General features: G+C 41.7%; 2 protein-coding genes across 3 annotated transcripts in view; both read left to right on the top strand.

Moving 5' to 3' along the window:
* LOC127380798 (uncharacterized) overlaps window positions 1-18,325 on the top strand; it is a 28,733-nt gene extending 10,408 nt beyond the window's left edge. The window contains exons 2-3 of the mRNA XM_051610279.1: window positions 16,940-17,191; window positions 17,842-18,325. Coding sequence (XP_051466239.1) covers window positions 16,940-17,077 — 138 coding nt within the window. The 3' untranslated portion in view covers window positions 17,078-17,191; window positions 17,842-18,325. The remainder of the gene's footprint in view (window positions 1-16,939; window positions 17,192-17,841) is intronic.
* The window catches only part of LOC127381925 (BTB/POZ domain-containing protein KCTD1), a 103,897-nt gene that overhangs the window by 45,282 nt on the left and 35,543 nt on the right, over window positions 1-23,072 (top strand). The window lies entirely within an intron of this gene.

The following is a 23,072-nucleotide window of genomic DNA, read 5'->3' as shown; positions in this document are numbered from 1 at the left end:
TCTAAGCATGTGGATTTTGGCAAATAACCCTTTCTAAAATAACTGTAGCCCTTTAGTATATTTTACACTTTCTCATTTCTTTTAATTTGGTAGTGCTGAAGTATGTGTGTTGCTGATTATTTCTCTTTGAAAACACATTTTCTCTGGAAAATAAACAACACTCTATGAAAATGCGTACTAACCAGTGACTGGTAACTTGAAGTGGAAGAGTAACTATTCTTGGAGGCAAAAAAGGATAAAGCAAAGCTCTGTGGTCTGTGAAGCCATGTGAGGAGAACTGTTTTCTCAGACTGGCCAGTGTTGGTAGGAGTAAGATTTCCTTCTAGCACAGATACTTGAAAAATATATATCCCTTAGCAGGGATGGCAATTTGACTCTGGTTCTTTTTCCCAAGTACTGATTGAAAATAAGAGTGGGACTAATGTGGTCTCAAAAAATTTCTACAAAATCGGCTTCCTGAAGTTACTGCCAGTCCAAAGCAGTATGTGTAACAATTATGCTTTTTTGTTGTTGTTGTTTTTATGGTTGTTGGATTTTTTTTTTTTTTTTTTTTTTTTTTTTTTTTTTTAAGAAGAAGAAACAACTTCAGTGTCCTGTCAGAACTTTGGAGTTTTGCCTTCCTTTTAGGGTATTTGACACACTTCTAAAGCAGCCTTATTTCTGGTTTTCTCTTTAAAAGTCTTTGCAAGTTACCTTTTTTGATTTTATTTTATTTTTTTAAATGTGTTATTTTTGAAATGCGCCTGCATTTGCATTTGCCAGCTGGTTTCAAATAAATCATTGTGAGGCTTTTTGATATGTCCTAAATAGAGCCTGAATACAAATGTTTTCACTGAAAGTACTTTTAGGTATAAACTGTTGAAAAGTATTAAAAGGAAGGAATGAAAAAAAAAAAAAGCTGAGGAAAACCCAAGTTCACTGTAACCAACAAGTACAAATGTGTCAAAATGGGTATTGAATTTAAAATGTACAGTGAGTGAAAGAATACTAAGGATAGTATTAATTGAAATGCTAATGCATTGGTGTATGGAAGAAGCACTACACTGCTGTGTAAATAGCGAAAGTATCCCCGTGGCACAGAGGAGGATAATTCAGAGTTTACTGTGGTAATTCATTAGGAAAGGATTCACTGTGCCTGTGCTGAAGTGGAAGTTCAACCAGTCTGTTTTCCTCAATACGGTATATTTGATTTGATTTGGAACTGCTCAATAGCTGTACTCAGGATCATGAATATAATGGTAGGCTAGATTTGCAGTACAGGATAATGATACGGTAGTAATTGTTGCAGTCATGTAAAATCCACAGCAGACACTTTGAGAAGCTTACAAATGTTTTAATTGTTGAGAGATAGCATAGCATCAAGCCAAATTCATATATTTCCAGGAAAAGACACAATAGCTGATAAACTGTTGTGGATGCTCCTTCCCTGGAAGTGTTCAAGGTCAGCTTGGATGGGACTTTGAGCAGCCTGGTCTAGTGGGAGGTGTCCCTGCCCATGCAGGGGAGTTGGGACTACCTTTAAGGTCCCTTCCAACCCAAACCATCCTGTGAGATACTTATTTTATTTTATTTGTATTTCACAAGGCCCATGTCCAAATTCTTGCTAAAGAAGTGAAATAACCTCCCACTTATTACTGTGCTTGTTAACTTAGCTAATGAATATTCTAAGTTGTTAAGGCATTTCTGTAGTGCTGGACTGATTCCACTGGACACTTCTTTTTGCTACGGACATTGTGATCTTACTGATGTTTGCTGCTGTAAAATGCTCAGGTGTGGTGATTTTCTGGCCTTCTTCTGTGAGGACTTCCAGTGCCAGTGCCAGAACAGCTACCCTAGCCTTCACAGCAGCCACCTCTTGCTGAGCACGAGGGGTGGCAGAGTTCTCCATGGCCCCATCCTTCCTGTGACAAATTGCTTTGGGCTCTAGCACAAATGAACTCTGGTGCTTGAGCAGGGACTGTGCAGCCCAGCCCCACCACGGAGATACCAGCACTGCTGCCAACAGCCCATGGCTCTGGGCTCCTCAGGTCTTCTCAGGGTTTCCTCCAAAAATGTCCCCTACCTGAAGGGACTAGATTAATTTTTTTTTGTGGGTGGGAGGTAGGTGAGGCAGCAGAGATGAGTTTACTGACCTATCTGGAGGTCGGGAAGCAGGAATTAAATAGTTGTGCCAGGAGGATTTTGAAGGCATAACATACGAATTTTGTGAGAAGAAAGATCTGGATAAAACTTGAAATGGAAAATAAGGAGAGGGAAAGCAGGGTGAGAAAACTTTACCATCTTGTTGCAGCATCTCAGTTTGGAAACTAGGTTAATTTCTTTATGCCAGTGTGCATCTACTGGATTGGTTTGAATTCAAGGGGTGGGAAATAATGTCTCTGTTTGAAGAAGGGCTAAAAATGGGGGGTGAAATTAGGAAATATCCTTTTCTCCTAAGACTAAGTAACGAATGCAATAGACACTGAAGAAAGATTTGATCAAGGAAAAAATAGATCCACAGGATCTTTCTACTTTAATGTAGAAATACTAGAGCAAAATGTAAAAAGACGGTGAAAAGGGGGGTGAAGGAGAGTCTTGGTTTTCTTCAGCTTTCAAGTTAATGAAAAGCAAATTATTATAACATAAAATAAGAAAATGGTATTCTTGCCTCTTACGGAAACAAAAGTATAAAGTGTTTTTTTTTTTCTGAATTTTAAAAAATGTCACATTTAAACCAGTGGTTTCCTATAGAGTTTTGTGTTAGAAAAAGCAGTGGTTCTTGGATATGTATCCCAAAAGAAATCCACTGTCAGCACTGTGGTAAAATGGCCTAAAAGCATTGTGTTTGGTTTTATGCCTAATGGACAATAAGCTAGTTTTCTCAAGGTACTTGAAACACTCCCTGTAAACTAAAGTGTCTGGATCAATTTCTCATTCTCATTTTGTTAAAATTGGGTGAGGAAGTTAGGAAAACATGTTTTTGATCAAAGCACGGGATAGCTTAGTCATCTACTCCATTAATCTTTTAAGCTGCTTCATAAAATTCCTGAAAAGAACCCTCGTGGGTTCTCCTTGCAAAGACAGCTTCATCCCACCTGGATGCCAAGCAGAGAACGGATCCACTGTGTGATGGGAGGGCATGGGCAAGGTTTACATGGTTTAGAAGAGAGAAGACAGTTGGAGAGTCTTGTTTTTCCCATGTTTATGTGACTCACAGTTTCCTAGTGGAATACTGAGATTGTGGCATTACTTCTATGAATAGCTGTCTGCATCCAAATGACTTGTGTATGCTAGTCTGTTCTGTATGTTAATTCCTGCATTTTTGTTATGTAGTCAGTTCATGTTATATATGACAACCTTAAATGTCTCTATGGTGTACTTAATCAAAACACATTTTTTCCCTAAGGAAACAAATGTAGGGTCATAGTTCTGAGGAGTCAGGAATTTCTTGTTGGTTCTGGTGATAGCTGGCTGGATGAAAGCTTTCAGTAACCCATTCTTGAGAAGAAGTTAAGCTGCTATCATTCTGCACTCCACTTTTTTTTTTTTTTCATGAATATATTTTAAACTATACAGGCTCTTTTCAGCCTATGTATCAACTTTCTGCCTATGTATCTTAATGAGTAGGAGACCTCAAATCAGTACTTATAGCATCTTCTACCATGCTTTAGATATGCTACTGTATCAAGATACGTGGTTGTGCACCATATGAATAGGAAACTTCAAGGAGGGGTGTTCGTCTGATCTGCAATATCTACTTCTTGGCGATGGAAAAGGGATGCAAAACTGTGGTACTGTGTGTTAGAAATGCTTTCAGATATGCTGGTTTTGACATTACTTGAAAATTAAAACTTGGTGTTCTACTGTGGGAAAAAAAGTATATGAGAAGTGGCCACCACAACCTAAAGCCTATCTGGAGTGAGAAGCAGGCCACCTGCATGCCAGCGGGATGATGCCGTGAGATTAAGAAGTTGTGCTTCCAGTGATAGCAAATGGCAGTGTTGGAGGTGGTGTACCAGCTGATCAAAGGCTCTAAAGAGGAGATGGGCTATGTGACTGAGAAAGCTGATAAGAGATGTTAATCTGGTTGCACCAGCAATCTAGCCCAAAAAGATAGTGGGGGAAGAAAGTCCTCACCTGTAATAACGGAAAGTTGTTTGCTCTTCTTAAAGCAGTTTATTTTTGTGACACATGAAAATCTGGTGGTCTCAGTTGGATCCTAGTGGACAAGTATCCTCACAGCAGAGGAAGCTACCAGAACTGACAGTAATTGCCACTCCTCTTGGTAGCCTGAGTGGTCAGGCCAGGGGAAAAGCTTCTCTGGTCCCAGAGGTGAGCTTGTGACCACCAGGGTGAGTTCATGGCCATGTGAGGAAGCTCACTCTGCTGGTGCTGATTTGCTGTCTGGATGGTCTGCTGGACTGTGGATGTGATGTTATCTTATCTAAAAGTAGCAGACTCCTGTACCAATTTAAGTGGAAAAACAAGACTAATGGCCAAATTTGTACACTCCTTGTTTTGTCACTAACCATGAAAAATAGCAGTTTGCTTCTCCATCCTTCTGGCCTTACCATCTTCTTATAAGTGTACAGACTTTTACTGATGGCCTCTTGCGTCTAATCAATTCTTAATGAATCAGGCAAGTGTATTTTATTTCATCCTGCATGGGCTTCTTTTTGCCACTCGTTCTTATTTCCCTCCACTCCATTTCCACTCCAGGCAAAAATTATTTCCAGCTGAGAGGGGCTGGATGCATGTCATTCCATAGCAATTGTAAATGACCCTACAGATTTGCTTGCAAAAAGCAGAACATATTTCCCCTCAGTGCACACCCTCCTTTTCTCACCTTGAATGCATGCAAGAGAGGTCATGCAGGGCCAGGCCTGAGGGGTGTCTGTCCCTGTATGCCATCCCCAGATCAGTGGCCAAGAGCAAAATGTCTGTAGAAGAGAACAGGAATGGGTGAGTAGGTGATGCTTCTCATGTGGGTCTTATAACGATGTTTGCCAGATCCCACTCTGTGGTGTAGGTGACATGGCAGAAGGACATTAATAATTAAAAAGCAGATACTAACACCATTGCTTTGGGTCTGTGGGATGAACGGACCCCTTTGCATTTTCCTCCCAAAGTGTTTTGATGGGAATGTTGATTACAGACAAGGCAAACTTGTTTGTACTTTATTCATTAATAACAAACTATAAACTGCCCTGCCTCCCCTCCCCAAAGGCAAGGCACTTGAGGAGTTGCCAGGCAATTAAAGTACTTAAGACAGTAATTACAGTCAAATATACAACAAAAATAAAATCACTGCACATGATTTTTTTTGTGCTTGGTTTTGTTCTCTGCATTTATTAAACCACAATTCTTGCCTCATGAATCTCTCAATTGGTAATACCCAAAGTGTGTGACAAGTTTGCTTTGGCTCAGCTGTGTATTTAATAAACTCTGACAGTCTTAACTACTGAATTCTTCACAGCTCTGAAACTCCTGCTTTTTAGATGGCTCTTGATGTATAAAGTCAGCACACCTCTGAGTCTTAGCAGTATCATTCGGGAGGTGGTACCAATGCTCTCTTCAGACTTCTAATTTCTTGCTTTTCTTGCAAGTTTTCTCATTGTACAAAGAGTAGCATTTCTCTGGTTATTGTGAGGCTTAGGAAGGGAAGACTGAGTTAGGCTGAGGCGTTCAGTTAATAATCCATAGTTGACTTCAAACATTTAAACTTAGCCGATGCATTTTAAACTTCAGAAATAAGTGTCCACAAACTTTATTTGTTGTGAACCTATTTAATAAGTTAGTGTCCTGCAGTATAAACTTATGTCTATGCCAGTTCAATGTATTTTTAAGTGACATTCTTAGTGACTTCAGTATCCCAGATAAAGTGCACTTTAAAAAGACAAACTTAGCTGTAATGAGATCCAGCTGGTGTGCATAAACCTTTCACATTACATTACATAATTAAGTTGGTAACTAATGTATGGGGAAAAGTTCTTGTTAGTTATTCTTTTGTACTGGAGTTTTACAAGGCTATATAAATACTCTAAGTATTTAATAGGGGAAATGCAGAATTAAAACCAAACAGCATATGATATATATGGTACAAAAATGTCATAAACCAAATGTGTAGTATTACCCTTTCAGTATTTATTATTAAATCACCGAAACTTGACAGTGTTTTGAATGTCACTACATTAAAAGAGGTTTCATAAGAACAATTTCCAATATATGGGTAGATTGTTTTATGCTGGATGATACTGGATCGTTGATTGCTTGTGACTAATGTTTTGACCAGTCTTTTTATTTGGTAAAATCTACATCGCTGTGATATTTAAAGCAAGGTACAGGCTCACGGACTCCTTACCATAACTTAACAATCTGCCCTCCTTTTAACAAACTGTAATTACAGAAACATAAACTACGTCTTTATTTATTTCGATGGTAGAGCATGGGAGAGGAATGTGGGAAGACATTCTTTGTGCTGCCATCAGCTTAGTTGCCTACCTTGCAGTTGTTTCATAAACATCTTAGAAAGCTCCTGAAAGGACTGAATGTGGAATGTGCCAAAAAATGGTTAAAATGCAAGACTTTGTCCTCTGAGAGACAAGCCCTGGCAAATCTTAGCTTGATGTTACTGCCCTTGGCTGCCCTCCTCCCTTGCAGGAGGTTTGTGCTCCCTTGCAGAGTCAGCACAAGGTACCATGTGCCTGCACTTCAGCGGCTCCAGCAAACCTTGGTCAAGGGGTTATTATTTTTTGGGTGCTGTTGTTGTCGCCAGCATTTTGGGTTGCTGTGTTTAGTCTGTGGACTGGAACACAAGAGGCACGGGCCTACAGTCTGTTTTGCCAGCTCTACTATGGGGGTGGTAGCCTTGGGGAGAGGAGTGGTTAAAAAGAGAGTAGTCCTAAATTGCACAGCTATTTGCTGCGTGATGGTGAGTCTGAGCCCTCAGCTATCCTCATTTAAAGGGAATGGTCAGGCAGGTATCATAACGTGTTTAAAGCTTAGGCTGTTGTTCTTGCGAAGAGTGTAATTTACAGTAATTGCTGCTTTTAATAATGAACCAATCTGTTTGAGATGTTTCAATGCCCGCTGAACAGTTAAAATGACAACTTATTTTCAACATGCTGTTATGGATGTAGGTATATTGACCTCGAGGTGTTCAGGGGGAATATTGTGGAGTCATTTCCTTAGCGAAAGTGCATTACACTTAGGCTCCCTTCTACAGAAGGGAAACTGGATTTTGAACTAGAAATAAACTTTCACTTGGCCTGGGACTTACTCAATGAGAGGTGAAAGGAACATTAAGAATGTAAGTGAATAACAAATATCTTTGGCTTTGTGGGTTTGTAAGTTCCCATAAATCAGTCAGCAAGTTCCCAGTCGTGACAACCACATGTCCCATATTCTGACATTGCAGCCACCACAAAACTCAAGAGAAGGGTGCAATCAACCCATAATAAGAGTGGCAAGCCCAGTGAGTAGCATTAAAAAAACAGTCTTGCAGATTTTTTACTTAATATTTTTGTAGGCTGTCAGTGCACCGACAGATTCTTTATATCACTCTCTTTTTGCTCTGTGGGTCCCCACCTTGCCCCTTTCTACTTGGTAAAGCAGCAAGCAAAAGTTCATCTTGGGACTTTGTGGGGTAAGAACGGGCTGAAGACCTTTAATGGTTCATTCATAAGGATTTGACACAGCTTAGTATTTTGTGATCCTCATTTTTAAGGAAACACACATGTCAATGAACGTTTATTGTAAAATATGGAAAAGAAATAGGTTAAAACTCAAAGTAACAATGATAAGTGATTCTCTTTTTTTCTCTCCCTGTTCCTGGGGGTGGAGCTCCCCAGTGCTCTTGTTGAAGCCACCACAAGGAGTGGGGCTGTTGCACATTTCCCAGCAAGGGTGAGCTCTGGACATGCAACCCAATGTCACACAAACATCCCAAATTTAAAAAAGAGGGTAGGAAGCATTACTCTTCGGCAGCTTTGGATTGCTTGGCAGGGCTGCATTTCTTGACAGGTTCTTGCTGCATTCAGGACTTCTGAATAGTTGGCAGAGCTGCCAAGGTGCTGAGAGCAGTGGTTGAAGGTGCTTATAGGGAAGTCTGCAAGCACCCAACACCTTGTGTGCTCCTGTTGTGCAGAGTGGCCTCTCTGGGAGCAAGGTGAAGGTTCACTTCAGTCTCCGAGCGGCTCGTTCCAGTGCTCTACCAGCTCCTATCCAAGTGCTGGCCTGAACCAACCCTGGTTGGCTTGAGATCTGGTGGGATCATGGTGCAGCAGGAATAAGAGGCACTTTGTTCTCCATCATAGCTACTCTGCAATTAAAGCCGATAGTCATGAGGCTAGATTTACTGCTGTGCTCTCGCTGTTTTGCATTGCACAACAGCACAAGCAACCAGAGAGTGAGTGCATTCGATCGGTGTGTCCTAAGGATTGTGAAATCTTCCTTCTGTATAAATTTGCTGGCTGAATTTTAAATATTATTTATCAAAGGGGCCTTTCCTTTTATAGGAAACATAATTTCCCTCTCTGTAGGGCTGTAAGACAAACGGTCTTAGTCTTCAAGGTAACTTTTTCAGTGTTCTATCCTTAACATGGTTTTGGCTCATATACCCTGCAGCACACTTACTAACTGAAGCTATTTAACTGAGATGCTAAGGAAAAATACTGTTTCTTTGGCATTTGGACCCAACACTGGCTTACGAGAAATGTAGAGCAAGGATGGCATTTGTTTTGCACTGTTCAGAGCCTTTCTAAAATACTCTGAAGTGTGCTGTGGTTCTTATTTTTGGTCTGTTTCCTCTGTCTGCTGTTGCAAGTAGACTTTCTTTTGCTAATCTGCTGCCTGAAATAGCCTTTGTTCAGGAAAGCAAGTCTCTTTCTGTTGTAATCAGGGCTAGGAATTCAGCTGCAGGGTCACTCTTGGTGCTGTAGAGTTCACTGACCACATTTTGCTTCTGGCAGTCCTAGCTTTGGCCCCTTTACACAGATCAATGCCAGGCTAACCCCATTTATTGCTACTACTGAATCAAAACTCTGCTTCTCCTATTTAATTTAGCTCAAAATAGATGTAATGCAAACAAGCATCAGCATGGCAAAAGAACCAGAACGGGAGGAAGAAAAAAATGCACTCGGGATTTTTTTGTATCAAATAAACCAAATAGTGCCAGGCTTGAGATGGGAGGAATTAGTTTGCATTGTATCGTTAGACCCTTTATAAAAATCAATCATCATCGTTGATTCTAATTTGCACTGGAGTACTAGAGTTTATGTGGTTGTCTTCAGTTCCCTTTTTGTGTTTAAAACCATTTCTAATGTAACTGCTACTGCTTAAGCTCAGCCATGCATTTGGATTTCTTCTGAGTTTCTTAGTCCCAGATCAGTCTCCTGGTTTGCTTTGTTGTGGCCCAACTAGATGAGCCTCCAACCTTTTTGCTACATGACTTCCATCATTTACCACAGCATCAGCATCCTAGAAACTTCCAGACTTACTTCTGGTCAAGTGAAGTTGCTCTTGGCAGGAGCGTATTATTCTTGGTGAAGCTACTTGGTGCTGAGCACTTTGTAAGGCTTGTCACTGTGAGAAGGGTTAAAAGGTTTTGTTAAAGCAAGTGTGTGGCACGTTAGACTCCTGTGGCTATCAAACCCTATGGCTGGAATATGTATATGTATTTGTTCCCATATCTGTGGCACACCTCAATTTGAGAAATTGTCGGGATCCTCAGGACTGGACTTGAAGTTTAGATGATGAGACCTTTGTGGTGTGGTTGGCATCCAGCCACCTCTCCTAGCCACGGCTGGAGTTACAAATTCCACTCGCCACACCTCATTCCACACTGCTTGTCAAATATGTGGAATGAGGCACACACACATCCTCAACCGTTGTTCTTCTGAGTTGAAGCTCTGTTTGTTGTGCAAGGCAGCACGCGTGGAAATAATGAGGTTTAGTGTTTCTGCTGAAAAACAAAACAATCTTGCCATGCATCCCTCCACGGCACCCCAGAAAACCTCTCTCCAGTATTCCCCTTTGGTTCATCACCTTCAGGGTGGTGTTCAGCAGAAATCAAGCTCTCACTCAGGTGCGTCTGTAATGGGATGCAAGGTGACTGCCATGAGACAAATCTGTAATTTAAGCATTGTTGCTGAAGTTAATTGCTGCTATTCTCTATTAGATGATCATCACAAGACCCCTGAAATCTTTCCTGTTTGTTTCAAATGCACTTTTATTTCTGACATTACAATTCATCTGTTCCTGAAGGCAAGCTTTTCAAGTGTTTGTTCCAGAGGGGAGACCAAAGCCTGTCAACTATAATGTTTGTTGTTTTTTTTCTTTATTTCACCACCCTTCTTCCCACTCTTACTGATTAAATTCCTTCTCCTTCTTCTGCCTGCGCTTTTGTTTTTTTGCAGATCTTTGTTGTTCTGATGGAGGATGCTTTGGTTTCCCACTCCCAGCGTGCATTTTGCATCTCCGTTGCCTCCTTTCCTTGCCTCTTGCAGGAACAGTAGTGCTGCAGCCTCTCTGCTTTCCTCCCCTTCCAGGACTGGGAGGGAGCTGATGGCTTCCTGCACTGCTCCTGTGGCCAGGAGACGTGTATCAAGTGAAACAGAGACAAGTAAGACAAAAGCTGCAAGGCCTTCCTGATGTTTCCCTCAAACTTTACCTGGTCCCAGGTAAAATCCTTTGCAGATACTGTCTCCCAGACTTTAGCTGGAATTGCTCTTTTAAAGACTCCAGATGTGTTGCTGTATACGATTGTCCCTTTATCTGCTCCTTTACCTGTCAGTTCCTTCTCTTGTCGTGGTTTCTTCCACTTTTCAGGTCTCTATTGGAATGTGGTGGGATTTTTGCATGTAATTAAAAAAAACTATTTCATTGTAGTTGATGGTTTTCTCTACCTTACACCATCTTATACTTTTGATACTCAAACTGCTCTTTTAAAGATGTTTATATATATGTATATATATACTTCCAGATCTTGTAGTCTTGATACTTCTTTAAACTTGTTTTTTCTCTATTACAGAAGCCAGGTGTAGTTCAGAGTTGTCAGTTTGGCTCTAGAGAACATTTCCACTTACCAGCATGATCTTACTGGTTATGACCATTCCAGATATTCAGCAGGCTTTAGTTAGATGACGTCTTTCCCCCCTTTCCCACCAACCCAACAAAATATTTCTTCAGGTATTATTTTGAATGAGGATAATTTAGTATAAAGCTTATCCCCTCATCAGTAGTGAAATTAGCTGAGCCTCTTGGCAAGGACCAGCTTCTCCAAGAGCTCCATTACACAGACTACCAAAAGGGAGATTTCATACCTAAATGCTTGCCCCACGGTGGCTGGTCCAGATGTGGATGACCTATGTCATCTCACTTAACTTCTATGTTTCAAAAATAAGATAGCTATGTATTTTGTTTAGCTTTCATTTTCTTAGTGAAGCTGCCATTCATGTTTTTGATTTTGAGCTGTATCTCAGAATCATCTAATTATATGATTCTTCTTTGTTACTGGCTTCATAACACAGCTGTATGTCCTGTTGGTTTATGGGAATGTGAATTTATTTCTTGCTTTTCAATTTATTTTATTTTATTAATGTATTGTACTATGGAAGCAAAAAAAGCAAATAGCTAGAGCAAGTGAGATAGGCATGTCATGTTGATTGACCAGCATAGTATTTTCTGCTTCTTTAAACATTTTCATATCCTTTTGTTGTCCAAGCTCTGATGCTTTGCATGTTAGTAATGACCAGAGAAGCACAAACACAGATTTAGGAGCAGGGCACACTGTCCAAAGAAATGTTTATTGTAGAAAAGTTCATCTACTCTTCAAAGGTTGTAAGTGTGGTTGTGGTGTCAGGTCAAGTAAAAGCCTTTTATTATAAAATTAAGAGTTTGCTGAGGTAGTTAGCAGGGTTCTGTCTACAACTAGATAGTAGATTGCTGCTTCTTGAGGTTGGTGATGGCAATGATGGTTTCTGTTAGCATATAGCACATGGTTATATGGATTCAGGCTTAATCCACCCTTGTGGGCAAAAAATGCTAAAATTAGCTGCCAAATTGATATTTTCATCATACAAGCTACAATGACTACTTGGACAAATCCCTACAGGTCTGAAAACAATAATAATCAAAATTGTATTTCTTAGCCTTGCATCCTGAAGTATCTTTTACACATAATGGAAGCAAATGAACCAAATCTAAAATATGCTTTGTTCATATGCCATATGGTTGTCATCTTGCCAACCACTCTGCTTGCCTTCCAGAGCAGACTTTTGTGTTCTTTCCTCAAATTCTGCCCTCCACACTTAAGAAAAAAATAGTTGGTTGACCCTCAGTCATATGCCTATCTTTTCTCGCTTTGTCACTAAATGTTTTCCTAACTTTAAGCACCAGAAAAGATATAAAACAAGCTCGGGCTACTGCATTGAAGGAACCTTTTTAATTTAACCACAGCTATGTTTAACTTAGTTCAGGACTTTGGCCACTTCCTACCAGCCACCAAAAAGCATACCTACTCCTCCGAGGGATTTAAAATCCAAAGATGGACAGATTTTAGTATGGGGCAAGGATAGGAAAGTATCTGGGTCACTGATGGTTTTCGGTTCAGGTCCCATGTGCCACATGGATAGCCCATTTCCAGAGCTCTGGGGAGGCCCCTGTCGTTGCGTGCTGCCTCATATGTGTATTTTTAGCAGGAGGCTGTTCCCTGTCCCTGCACCAGATGTACCTGTGCGGTGTTATGCTGCCTGTCCTGGGGTGTTAAGTAACCCGTGTGCATTTTGAAATAGCTAATGATAATACGATTTTTCTTGTGATAGTGCTTGGGCTTTTTCACTTTCCTGCTTGTTATGAAATCTGTAGGCTGATAATTTTAATGGGAGTTACAAGAAGAGAGGAAAAAGTCCCAGCCAGCCTGGAAATGCATGGGATAGTGGCAGAGCCAAGTAAACGCTCCCTATTGCAGTCTGTCTTAACAAGGACTTCCAAAAAGCCTGTCATTTCAGTAAGTTCAGCTTTTACCCTTTCCTTGTGCTGTTATCCCTCCTGGCAGTCTCTGTCCCTGTGGTGGAGTATCAATAGATTAAATTTTTCTGAGGTAAGGTCGTTGCTTTTCTAAGTTCAACTATGGAAACTTGCTGGGAGGGGAAGTGGATGGGAGAGAGAAGGAGGAAAACCCAGTGATGACACAGAGCTCCTAAAAGTTGGTCCTTTTTGCCCATAATGTTGCATCGCTGGGAGCGACGGATGAATGATTTAAGACTACAATTTCGTACTGTATTTCTAATTCTATACCAGCCTGAATTGTAACTGTTAAAATTGCAGTTCTGTTTACATTGTCATCATAAATTAGATAATTACAAATGTATGGCTTTCAATCCCTGTTGTGTTGGGGTTTTTTTCTGCAGTTAGGTTATAGATGAAGCTGTCTATCTGTTTTATTGTCTAGTCTCATAATTACTAAGTGGACACAATGTCTTCAAACTTATGATTCTGTCTGAGAATATTTTATTATTGGTTGCTGCAAGAAACATCTGGAGAGTGGTTAGAGCTCTTTTGCGTTAGAGCATTTTGAAGACAGGGTTTTATTGGATCCTTATAAATTGTCCCTTTTCCCTCTTCATATGGCAGGAGGAGCTAATAGAGGCTTTATTGTGTTTTTCTTAAGCTTGGTAAGGTGATTCCACATAAAAATTCTAGAGATAGTCTGAAGGTGGGTTTCTCGTTCTTTGGATGGTCAGTCTGAAGTAGATCATGTTCTGTTGGTACGTCCGAAAATGCATCTTCTCTAGATGGGTCAGTTTTATCTCTTTCTGCTCCTAGGCAAATTAATAAACCAAATTTTAAAAGTGCAAAGGAAAGCAGGCTGATTCAAAGGGAGAGGCTATGTTTTTCATCACCACCCTTTCAAAGCCTCTCTGAATCAAAAGAACCATTGGATTGCGAAGGCAAGACCTATGCCACACCAGAAGCTCCCAGTTCAGCAATTTTCCCAGGGTAAAATTATAACTCATGTTTCCTCAGCACAGGCTGTAACTGGCAGCGTTCCTTCTACTTCTAAGGGTGAAATTGCTGCAGGGGGAACAGACATCTAATGTGCCTCTGGAAATTTTACAATGGGAGTAAGCCTCTCTTTGTGGAAAGGTAGACGTTCTTCTGGAACATACCCAAGGGCAGGTGCTATTCATACTGGAGTGTAAATTAACTTCAAATAAGGCAGTACAGACTTATTTTTGTTCAGTTTGAGAGTCAAATCTAAAGAAGAAAAACACATTTCTCAAATTCTGACAGTTTATTATGATCTTCCAGTTATCCCACTGAAGTCTGCATTTTTATGGTTCTTTAAAATCTTCAGATATGACTGCAATTCAAGATGTTAATCTTTATTCATGTACTACTGATAGGATCTTAACTTGTAAACAGAACAGACAAATTTTAGCAATGCTTGTTTTTTGGTGTTGCTTCTCACTAGAAGATTATCGGACAAATTGCAAACTCAGTCCGAGAAGAACGTAACCAGTTGGTTTCTTTCCCACTCAAAATTTGACGCTGTCTTTAAGGATTTGTTTAACTTTGCATTCAAATGTACCAGCATGGTTCTGGCAAACAGAAGTCCTTTCCTTCTAAACCCAGGAGGGAGTATTTTTTTTCTTGTCCTTTTCTTATGTAAAGACTCTCACAAAATATGCACAGAGTGCCTGCTAGAAGTGGATAAAAGACAACAACCCTTGAGTGAGATGTCTGACTGAAAATTACATTATTAATATATCTCAACCTACAAGGCGTCCACCTGGGAGCAGCTGGAAGATGGTTGCCAGTGTTCAGAGCTGCCCTATCCCTTCCCATGGCGGGGTCTGTTCCTGGTCCAAACCCCAAGTATTTGCATGGGGAGGAGGTGGATGTTGCATGCCTGTCTTTACTGGTGCAGGAGAGGAGCTGGGAGATCTCAGTCCCTCATGGAGGCAGCAGGAGCTGTTCCCAGAGATGGGAGAGCTGCCTGAGCAGCTGCCTCTTTCAGGAAGGAGGTTAGGACTCTGGATGGAGCCCCAGAGTGCATAGGTATGTTACCTGCAAAGGTGATGTCAGGCCACACCTCTTGCATCCAGGATGGAGTGGTCCAAGGTGTTAGGATCAATGGTGCTTGCTGGAGTGGATGAAGCCTTGTACAAAGGAGAGCTCGTCTGTCATCTCTGTCGTTTGCCAAAAGGTGAAACTTTCCCTTTGGTGTGTTCACTTTCCTATGAAGAACAGGTAAATTCATGTTGTCTCTGGTACCTGAGGTTTGATAGAGGTAGGAGAAGAAAAGCGACCTATTTTCCAGGTTTAAAGGAAAGTAAATGAAACTGTCCTCAGGGCAGCAGAAGCAAAGACTTCTGTATCAGCTGTAGTGTTGTGGGCAGGGCTGCCAGGCTGCTAAAGGCTTTTCAGACCTGGCAGCCTCTTTCCCAGGGACTGCTCATCTTTTTAATAGTGTTTCCCTCCCCCCTTTTTTTTTTTTTTTCTTTTAAAAAAGGAGTCCACAGTGACTGCAGTCTTTCTCTGCTGAGACTGAGGGATCTCTTGGCACTTACTGGCTTGTAATAGTTTCTGCAGTATTTGCAGGATTCCCCTTTTGCCTGTGAAAACGAAGAAGGCTGAGCGAAGGTCACTGAGGTGCTTTGCTGTACACCTCATGAAGAACTTTGAGCTGGGCATGTACCAGTTAGAGAAGGCTCAGGCTGGGGAGTTAAGCTTTGTTTCAGTCACAATTTTATTGCTAGTTTGACTAGAAGCTGGTGCAGAACAGACAAGCTCCTGGTGGAGCAAGTGTCCTGAAATGCCAAGTATCCAGTCAGCCCCTATCATATAGGACACCATTGGAAGCAGCACAGCAGGTCTGTTGACCTTTGGTCCAAAGTCCTCCTGCTTCTAAACACTGTGTCCTCCAGCATGGTTAGGGGATGTTTTTGCCTCCTGCATCCTGGGGTAAACACCCTGTGATTATACAGTGTCAGGTGGGCAGTGGTGTGCTTGTGCAGTAATTGAGAACAGCTTTCAAATCCAGTTTTGCTTGTAAATTAAATGGCTGCTTTTACTGAGCAAGAATCAAATCATCACGTCTGAAGACCGTAAGAATCACCTACTTCCATTATGAAAGCCAAAGCGGCGAGTGGAAGTGTGTGTTTGGGGGGTAGTGAATCTGGGCTGGACCTCCAAGTTATTTGTGGGTTGTTTTTTTTTTTAATGGTGTAATGGATTGGATATATGGTGAAGGTCCTGCTTGCATTATGGGTTTAAGTCACGTGCTGTGCCAGCCACATTTACCACTTGCTTGACCAAAGCGTAGAGGGTGCACACAGCAAGAAAGGGGCAGGCAACGCAGAAGAACAGAGCTTTACTTACAGGGCCTGAATGTAATATATGAAAGCATTTCACTGGCCTCAGCACTGCTTACCCAAACAAGCAAGGGGCTAAGTTAATCCTCCATAGAGAGTACAAATTTGTAGAATATCTTGAAGTAGGTACTAGACCTTTCCTTATTATTATTCAGTTTCAAGACTTATGGGAATTTTCAGAGAAGCTTATAAGCAGTTGCGAAGATACATCCTGTTCTCCTGAATCTGACCTTCTCCATCTTTTGGACTTACTGCCATACTGGTATAAGTGCAGGTTATCATTTGACTCCTGACTTACTCCTAAATCATTTTTTTACAGTTAATTTGAGATTTTTCTTAAGGTCTCAGTGGCCAGTTTCTGATGAAGGTGTGGTTACGGTTGTTCTGCTGAAGTTAGTTGTGTTGCTGCAGGCTCAGCTACCAGGCACTGGCATTCTCAAAGTGTCTTCAAGGTGTTGTCCAAGAGCATTTTTAACTGTCCTGCCTCTCCAGGTAGGCAGCTCTCTCTGCCCAGCACGAATACCTTGCTTCCCTCAGGCCTTTACCTTGCATTTGGTTCTCTGCACTTGTGGCATTTATTCTAGGTCCTGATCAGCTCTGATGAAATCCCAGCAAGGCTCATTTTACCAAGGAAATGCAACCACAGTCTCCCCAGCAGCCGCAGCACTGAGCAGGTGTACGTGCTCAGCAGCGCTGGCATCTTGAGGAGGAGGAGGCTGTGAGCAGCCACCGTGCAGGATATGGAGCCAAAGGACCCTCGTTTGGAGGAGCTGGATTGGTGCTCCACCAGTGCCTCTGGGACAAGGAGGATGTAGCAGTGAAAATTGTCTTGTCAGGTAAGTGCTCCAGTCACTACTGCTATAGCCACTGGCTATGTTAGACCCCTCTGGGTATCTCCGTCCCCTTCTCGGGCAGCCTTGTGGCATCCACCTTTCTAAATTGCATTGCTGCGTGTAATTCTGAAAATAGTACTAAGTGCTGCAAACACGGCACTGGTGGTGGGAGGAGTGAGCAGCTGCTTGGTATAGTAGTAGGTCTTCTGCTCCTCTTGGGTGCCTCGGCATCTCAAGAAAACCTTCCTACTTCTCAAGCTCTCTGTTGCATTTGACTGCCTTGCATAGGATGATTTGACCTTCTGTCACATCTTGTCAGACATTCCAGATTTAAAATGAGGTTTTTTCTCCAAAGGTCTAAAATAATAATTCCTGTACTACCACTGAGTCTTAGGGGACCTGCTGTCTCAGCTGACTGTGGCACTGAATTGCAGCTGATAGTGTTTTAGGCCTTTTTCTCATGAGCCACTCAAACACAATTGTTTTGGAGTTTTGCTTTATAAACATAATTCGTAATGTTCAGCGTCAGCATCCTAAAGCTTGCAGCTGTGAGGGAAAGAGCTCTCGGATTATACTGATGAAAAGCAAAACATGACAGTGCAATCAGCATATTTTTGCTGGGGAAAACAATGCGCTATTTCTTTGTTTTGTAGACCCAGTGGCACCAGTACAGTCCAGCCGTCTCCTCAGAGAGCTACTGGCCATCGGTGTAAGGGTGAAGATGCAGAAGACAGGGCATGGATGTGCTCACATGTAAAGACTTTTTGTCAAAGATCTGGGCAACTTCTTTGTGCTTCTGGGCTCTTTAGAGCAAAGATGAAGATGGCATGTGCTGGCATGCCTTAAGAGACCAAAATGTGCACATGGTTGTCTTTGACCACCTTGCAGGACTCTGTCTGATGGGCCAGCATAACTCAGTGTCATCTATGGATGCAGCATATCATGGCCATAGCCAGAGGATTCAGTGTGAGGATATCACTAGCCCAAAGAGGTGCTCAGGGTGGAACTTTCCCCTTCCAGCAGAACAAGCACATGGGCTTCCTGGGCACATAGCTCTCTATCTCTGCATGCTTGCTACACCTTCCAGAAGTGCTGTTTGTGCTGTACTGATATTGTTTATGTGGAATAAATGCTTTCTCCAGCCTCTTTGTTGTGGCAACTGTTTTTGCTTAATTGGAAAGAGTGGGGGGTACTTGTTTAAGCATTGTGGTGAGACATGATCATGATTTCTTTTTTTAATCTTTAATGAAATGTTTGTTTTGAAAAAGTCGCCGTCAGAATGGGGACACTTATACAGGAACTAAATCTTGAGTAGTCCTAATGTTCCTGGTTTGGATGAGGGACTTGAACTGGGCTTTCCCACCTGCCACAAGCACCCCCAAGCATCAGCCTGCTATTTCTTAGAGACAGGTGCATAGCTGTCCATGACATTTCAATGATTCCTGCTTTACACTGAAAGAAAAGGGATTTGTGTCTCCAGCTTCCAAAATCTGTTCAATGTTTGGGTTCATTCTCCATATAGTGCATGTGTTCAGAAGAGACTTTTCTACTGGAGATGGCTAATGTGGGTGTGCTAACTGCTCTTGCCAGCTGTTCCTGCACACCAAGCTTTTGTAGGGAGAAATGCCCCTTGTGGCTTGCTGTTGTGAAAAAATTTAATGAATACAGACAAATTTGATGCTTTGTAATAAACTCCTGCATTATTATTGTTTCTAATGTCTAGAATACATAAGACAAGATTTTTTTCACCTCCCCCCAGAAAAATGCAAGAGAGTTTGAAATGTGTAACTTTGAGTTTCTCAGCAGTAAGAATTGCCTGGGCTGTGACAGGGAGCATCTGATAATTTTAGAATTTGATACAAAGGCTAGAGCTACAGCAGATTGACTAGTGATCACTTTAGTTAGTAGAAGCTTGATTTACCAACTTCTGCTTGAGCTGGGCTGGCTCAAAGGGAAAATGTCGGCTACAATAAACCTAACCAGCAATGCCTGAACCTGCAACCTAAAATTATCCCCACAGTCCTGTGAGTCAAGTAGGTGTTTTGTACTTGAATGTCAGTCCTCCTGTGAGTGAGCTCCGGCTGTCTTGTAGTGGCATGGGTTTTGTCAAGGTTTCTGGCTTAAGAAGGGAACTGGAATGACTTTACTCAAGACTAGAAAGTGTAAATAATACTTCTGAAACCACTACTATTCATAGCAGTCTAACATGAGGGAATATTTTGAGCAGAGCAGGAAGCCTCCTGTTTCTTTGGTTTTTGTACACTTAGCCCATTGTAACATCTTGTATTCTTCAGATATCTCTCATTTCTTCCACTTGCTACCAGAAGAGTGACATGGTTCTTAAGTTGTTCTTTGGGTAAGCATCTTGGTCCTACAGCTATTCTGTTTTTTCAACCCAGATAAAGGCTTATTCTTTAACGATATTCTTGAGTGGAGTTGGGGAGAAGACTGTATGGAAGAAAATGAGAGGAAAACAAATCTGAAAGCTCTCCTCCATCTCCTCCATGGTCCTTAATACCCTTTGGTAGAAAGACTTCTAAATCCTAAGGAATCTTGTTAACCCTAGGGAGGAGGAGTTCAGGCAGGGCTGCTTTTGCTTCTGTTGAGTCTATGGGAGGGCTTGCCTGGAGCAGAAAATGAGAAGCGGATTCAGGTATACTCAGAAGACTCGGGCATATCAACTGCTTGCTGTTGAAAGACTCCTTCAAATATTGACAAGAAAGCAGAAGAGCCCCAAACTGCTCTAATAGAGCAGTGTTTTTGTGAGCTGAATCAAAACTGAAAAGTTTTATGCTACCTAAAGGCCTTTAACCTGCCTAGCACACAGATTTTAGCACTTTTGATTTTATAGTTTCAGTAATAAATTAATTCTGATTGAAAATCTGAACTCATTTTTTTTAAAAAAAGTTGTTGGGGAAAAAAAAAAATCTGAGTACTAATAAGGATCAATGTTTTACAGGATACTTCAAGTATTTTTGTCCACAGGCATTGTAAAACCTGAGATTTCCTCTTCTTACTTCATTTTTTGTTGAGCAGATTTTAAAATGTTTAAGAAGAAAAGGTACCAAGTGGAAAAACTGACTGTTGGCAGATCAGGAAGGTCGCTGCCCATCCAGCCTGTGCAGGCAGTACCTGTGCTTTCTGTCCCACTAGTGAATTAGGTTGGTGTGGTTCCTGAGGCAGGTGAACAGCCTCTGTGATGTCCCATGTGGGAACAGCCATGGCTGAGTTATAAACCCTTCCTGGGTGCAGGTCTCACCTGCCTGACACCAAGCACAGCAAGGAAGGCTTCCAAAGAGCTTTTTGATCCTTGTGTCATCAGCTGTTCTAGATAGCTTTCTGGATCCCAATGAGTTTATCTTCTATTACTCTCTTCTCTCTTCCTGTAATTGTTTCTGAGGAATTATATGTATGATCACTTTAGGTACCAAAGCTTAATTTATCAGCAGTGCCTTGTTCTAACCACTTTTTACCTAAGCTTGTCCACTTCCATGTTTGCAGTAATCCAGTGCAAGCCATGTATTTCTTCAGAGACTATTTGCCCCTGTGTTATCCTTTCCATAGCTGAGCTGATAAAGTGATTCAACTAAAGCAGTGGTTAAACTCTGATCTGTTAAATGTCAGAGTGGTTTTAATGCCATACCTGCTGGATGGTGGTCTTCTGTGCTGCAGTTGTGCTAGGAGGTTGTGCCACATAAAAGAAGCTGTTTTTTAAGCAACTGGGTCTCTGAATCCCATTTCTACTTTAATATCTTTGGGGCAACTGCAAGCAGAAAACATCATTGTCTAATTTCAAAGTGGTCTCCAAAACAGTAGTGAACTGCTTGGTCGAGGAAAATGTGCCTCATGAACTAAAGCTGGAGCAAGGTTGGCATTATTGTATTTAATATGTAAATGTTGAGCAGGTGGACATTGTTTCTGGAGGCATAAAAAATGCAGGCAACTTAAAGAGGGAGTGTTTAAAAAGAGGAGGTTGAAATAAGATATCAAAAGGTTTTATAATAAAGCTTTTTTATTTCCTGGGAATTTTATTTGGTAAACTGGATAAATGGCAGCTTAGTGAAGTATCCTTTTTGGAAACTGGTTCCCTTTCCTTATGGTTTTGTTTGGATTTTTTTTTGCCTTGTAAAATGCCCACAGTCCTTTGACCTCCCATCCTGGCAGTGATGTTTATACTGCACATTCTTCTACCTTTTCATGCAGCCAGCGCTATCGCAGCTATGCTGAATGAGGTCCCAGCCTAACTGCAATATTAACCCTGCAAATCTGTTCATTTTCTCCTGAGCAGCCCCAGGCAGGGTATACAGGAGAATGTGTCCAATTGAAAAACTATTACAGGCTCGGTGGTGCTGCAGTGTGCTAAATTGCAACAGGGCTGTGTTTTTCTGCCAGAGAGGATCCAGCAAAGGGAGGTCGTGCTGTCTGTCTCATACAAGTTACAGAATTTGTTTTTTGTTTTAGTCTCAGCCTTTGTTGATTATTTTATTTTTTAATATTTTTTCAAACTGTTTGTCTGCTTTTAGGTACTGCAATGTGTTCCCTTTCTCACACCCGCTACTTTCCTCCTGCTAATCGTCCAGTGCGTCCTTTCTTTTTCCCCCCAGTTTGTATCACGCCTTGCCTTCTTACTTTCGCCTTTCCAGTTGTTATTTTTTCTTCATTATTTTACTAAATATCATACTGCAGATCAGTAGCATCTTGGGTGGTGGTTGTACCACACAGCATTTATAGCAGACTTTAGTTTTGCATAGCGTGTGTACCTTATTTTGTCTGGACTTGTCTTCATTGCGCTGCAGGCGCCTCTTCAAGCAATTGTGGTGATTAAGCATGGTATTTCTGCAGATTTATATTAATTTCTGCTTATAAAGAAACAGAAGAAACCCAACCCCTCTCCCCCCAACTTCTAAACTATGTATTTTTCTCCATCCCCTTCATTTTTATCAGTATGTGACCTAAGCTCGTTTTTGCGCATGAAAGAAAATTAGCTAAGTACTTTGTGGTTTATAGATCCTTTTTGTTACATATTACTTGGATTTATTGTGCAACGTTGGCCTGTAAATCATTTCAGTTAGACGTTTACCTGGCTCGTGTTGCCTTTATGGTTTACGTCTTTTAACAGCCATGAAAAATGGAGAAGTGTTTTCAGCAGTGGACTTTGCTAGTCTGAATACTCAGTAACTCTCTCTCACAGCTGTGCTCCACTCCTTGCGAGGTTTGCTGCCCAGCTCTGTGGAGATGTTTACAAGGAATCCATTACCTTTTGCAGCCGAAAGACGTGTCGAAAGAACAAAGCGAGTTTTGTGATGAAGTGTATCTGACTTCTCGCTGCTTTGCTTACCTTTTAAATGTAAAACTTAGTAATTTGCAAGGGCTTTTAGTTCTCAGGGCATCCCTATAAGATTCCACCCCGGTAGGGAGCTTTTCCTCCAGTCGAAAGCGGGGCTGTCTCCAAACTGCTCCCGAATGCATTTCTATTTTAATCCCAAAGTTTGAAGGCAGCCTGCCTTACTGGCTCCAGCACATCGCCCTGCCCTGCCCCACCCGCCGCGCACGCAGGCTGGGGCTGCTCTTTGCTGGCATTACAACTCTTCCTTTGTGACTAAAAGTTGGTTTCATCAGCAAAGCATCGGCTCCCGCGCTGCTCCCGGAGCTCGCCTGCCTTGGGAAGTCGCTCAGACCTGCAGCCTATGCGGGGCACGCGGGGGCACCTGTCGCCATACGTATAACTTTTAAATGGAAAATGTCTTTCTCAAAGGCTGTCGATGTCCAGTGGTCTGCAGTCCATGAGCAGTTGACTAGTCCAGGTGTTTCTGCTTCTGTTTCCGTGCTATGTGAATTGGGAATTCGAGAGAAGAGTGTGCAGGATGGAGGAGTTGAGGGTTTG

This window comes from Apus apus, chromosome 2, assembly GCF_020740795.1.
Source record: "Apus apus isolate bApuApu2 chromosome 2, bApuApu2.pri.cur, whole genome shotgun sequence".
NCBI classification, from domain to species: domain Eukaryota; kingdom Metazoa; phylum Chordata; class Aves; order Apodiformes; family Apodidae; genus Apus; species Apus apus.
The sequence above is the reverse complement of the archived record's forward strand: the minus strand, read 5'-3'. Positions and strand labels throughout refer to the sequence as shown.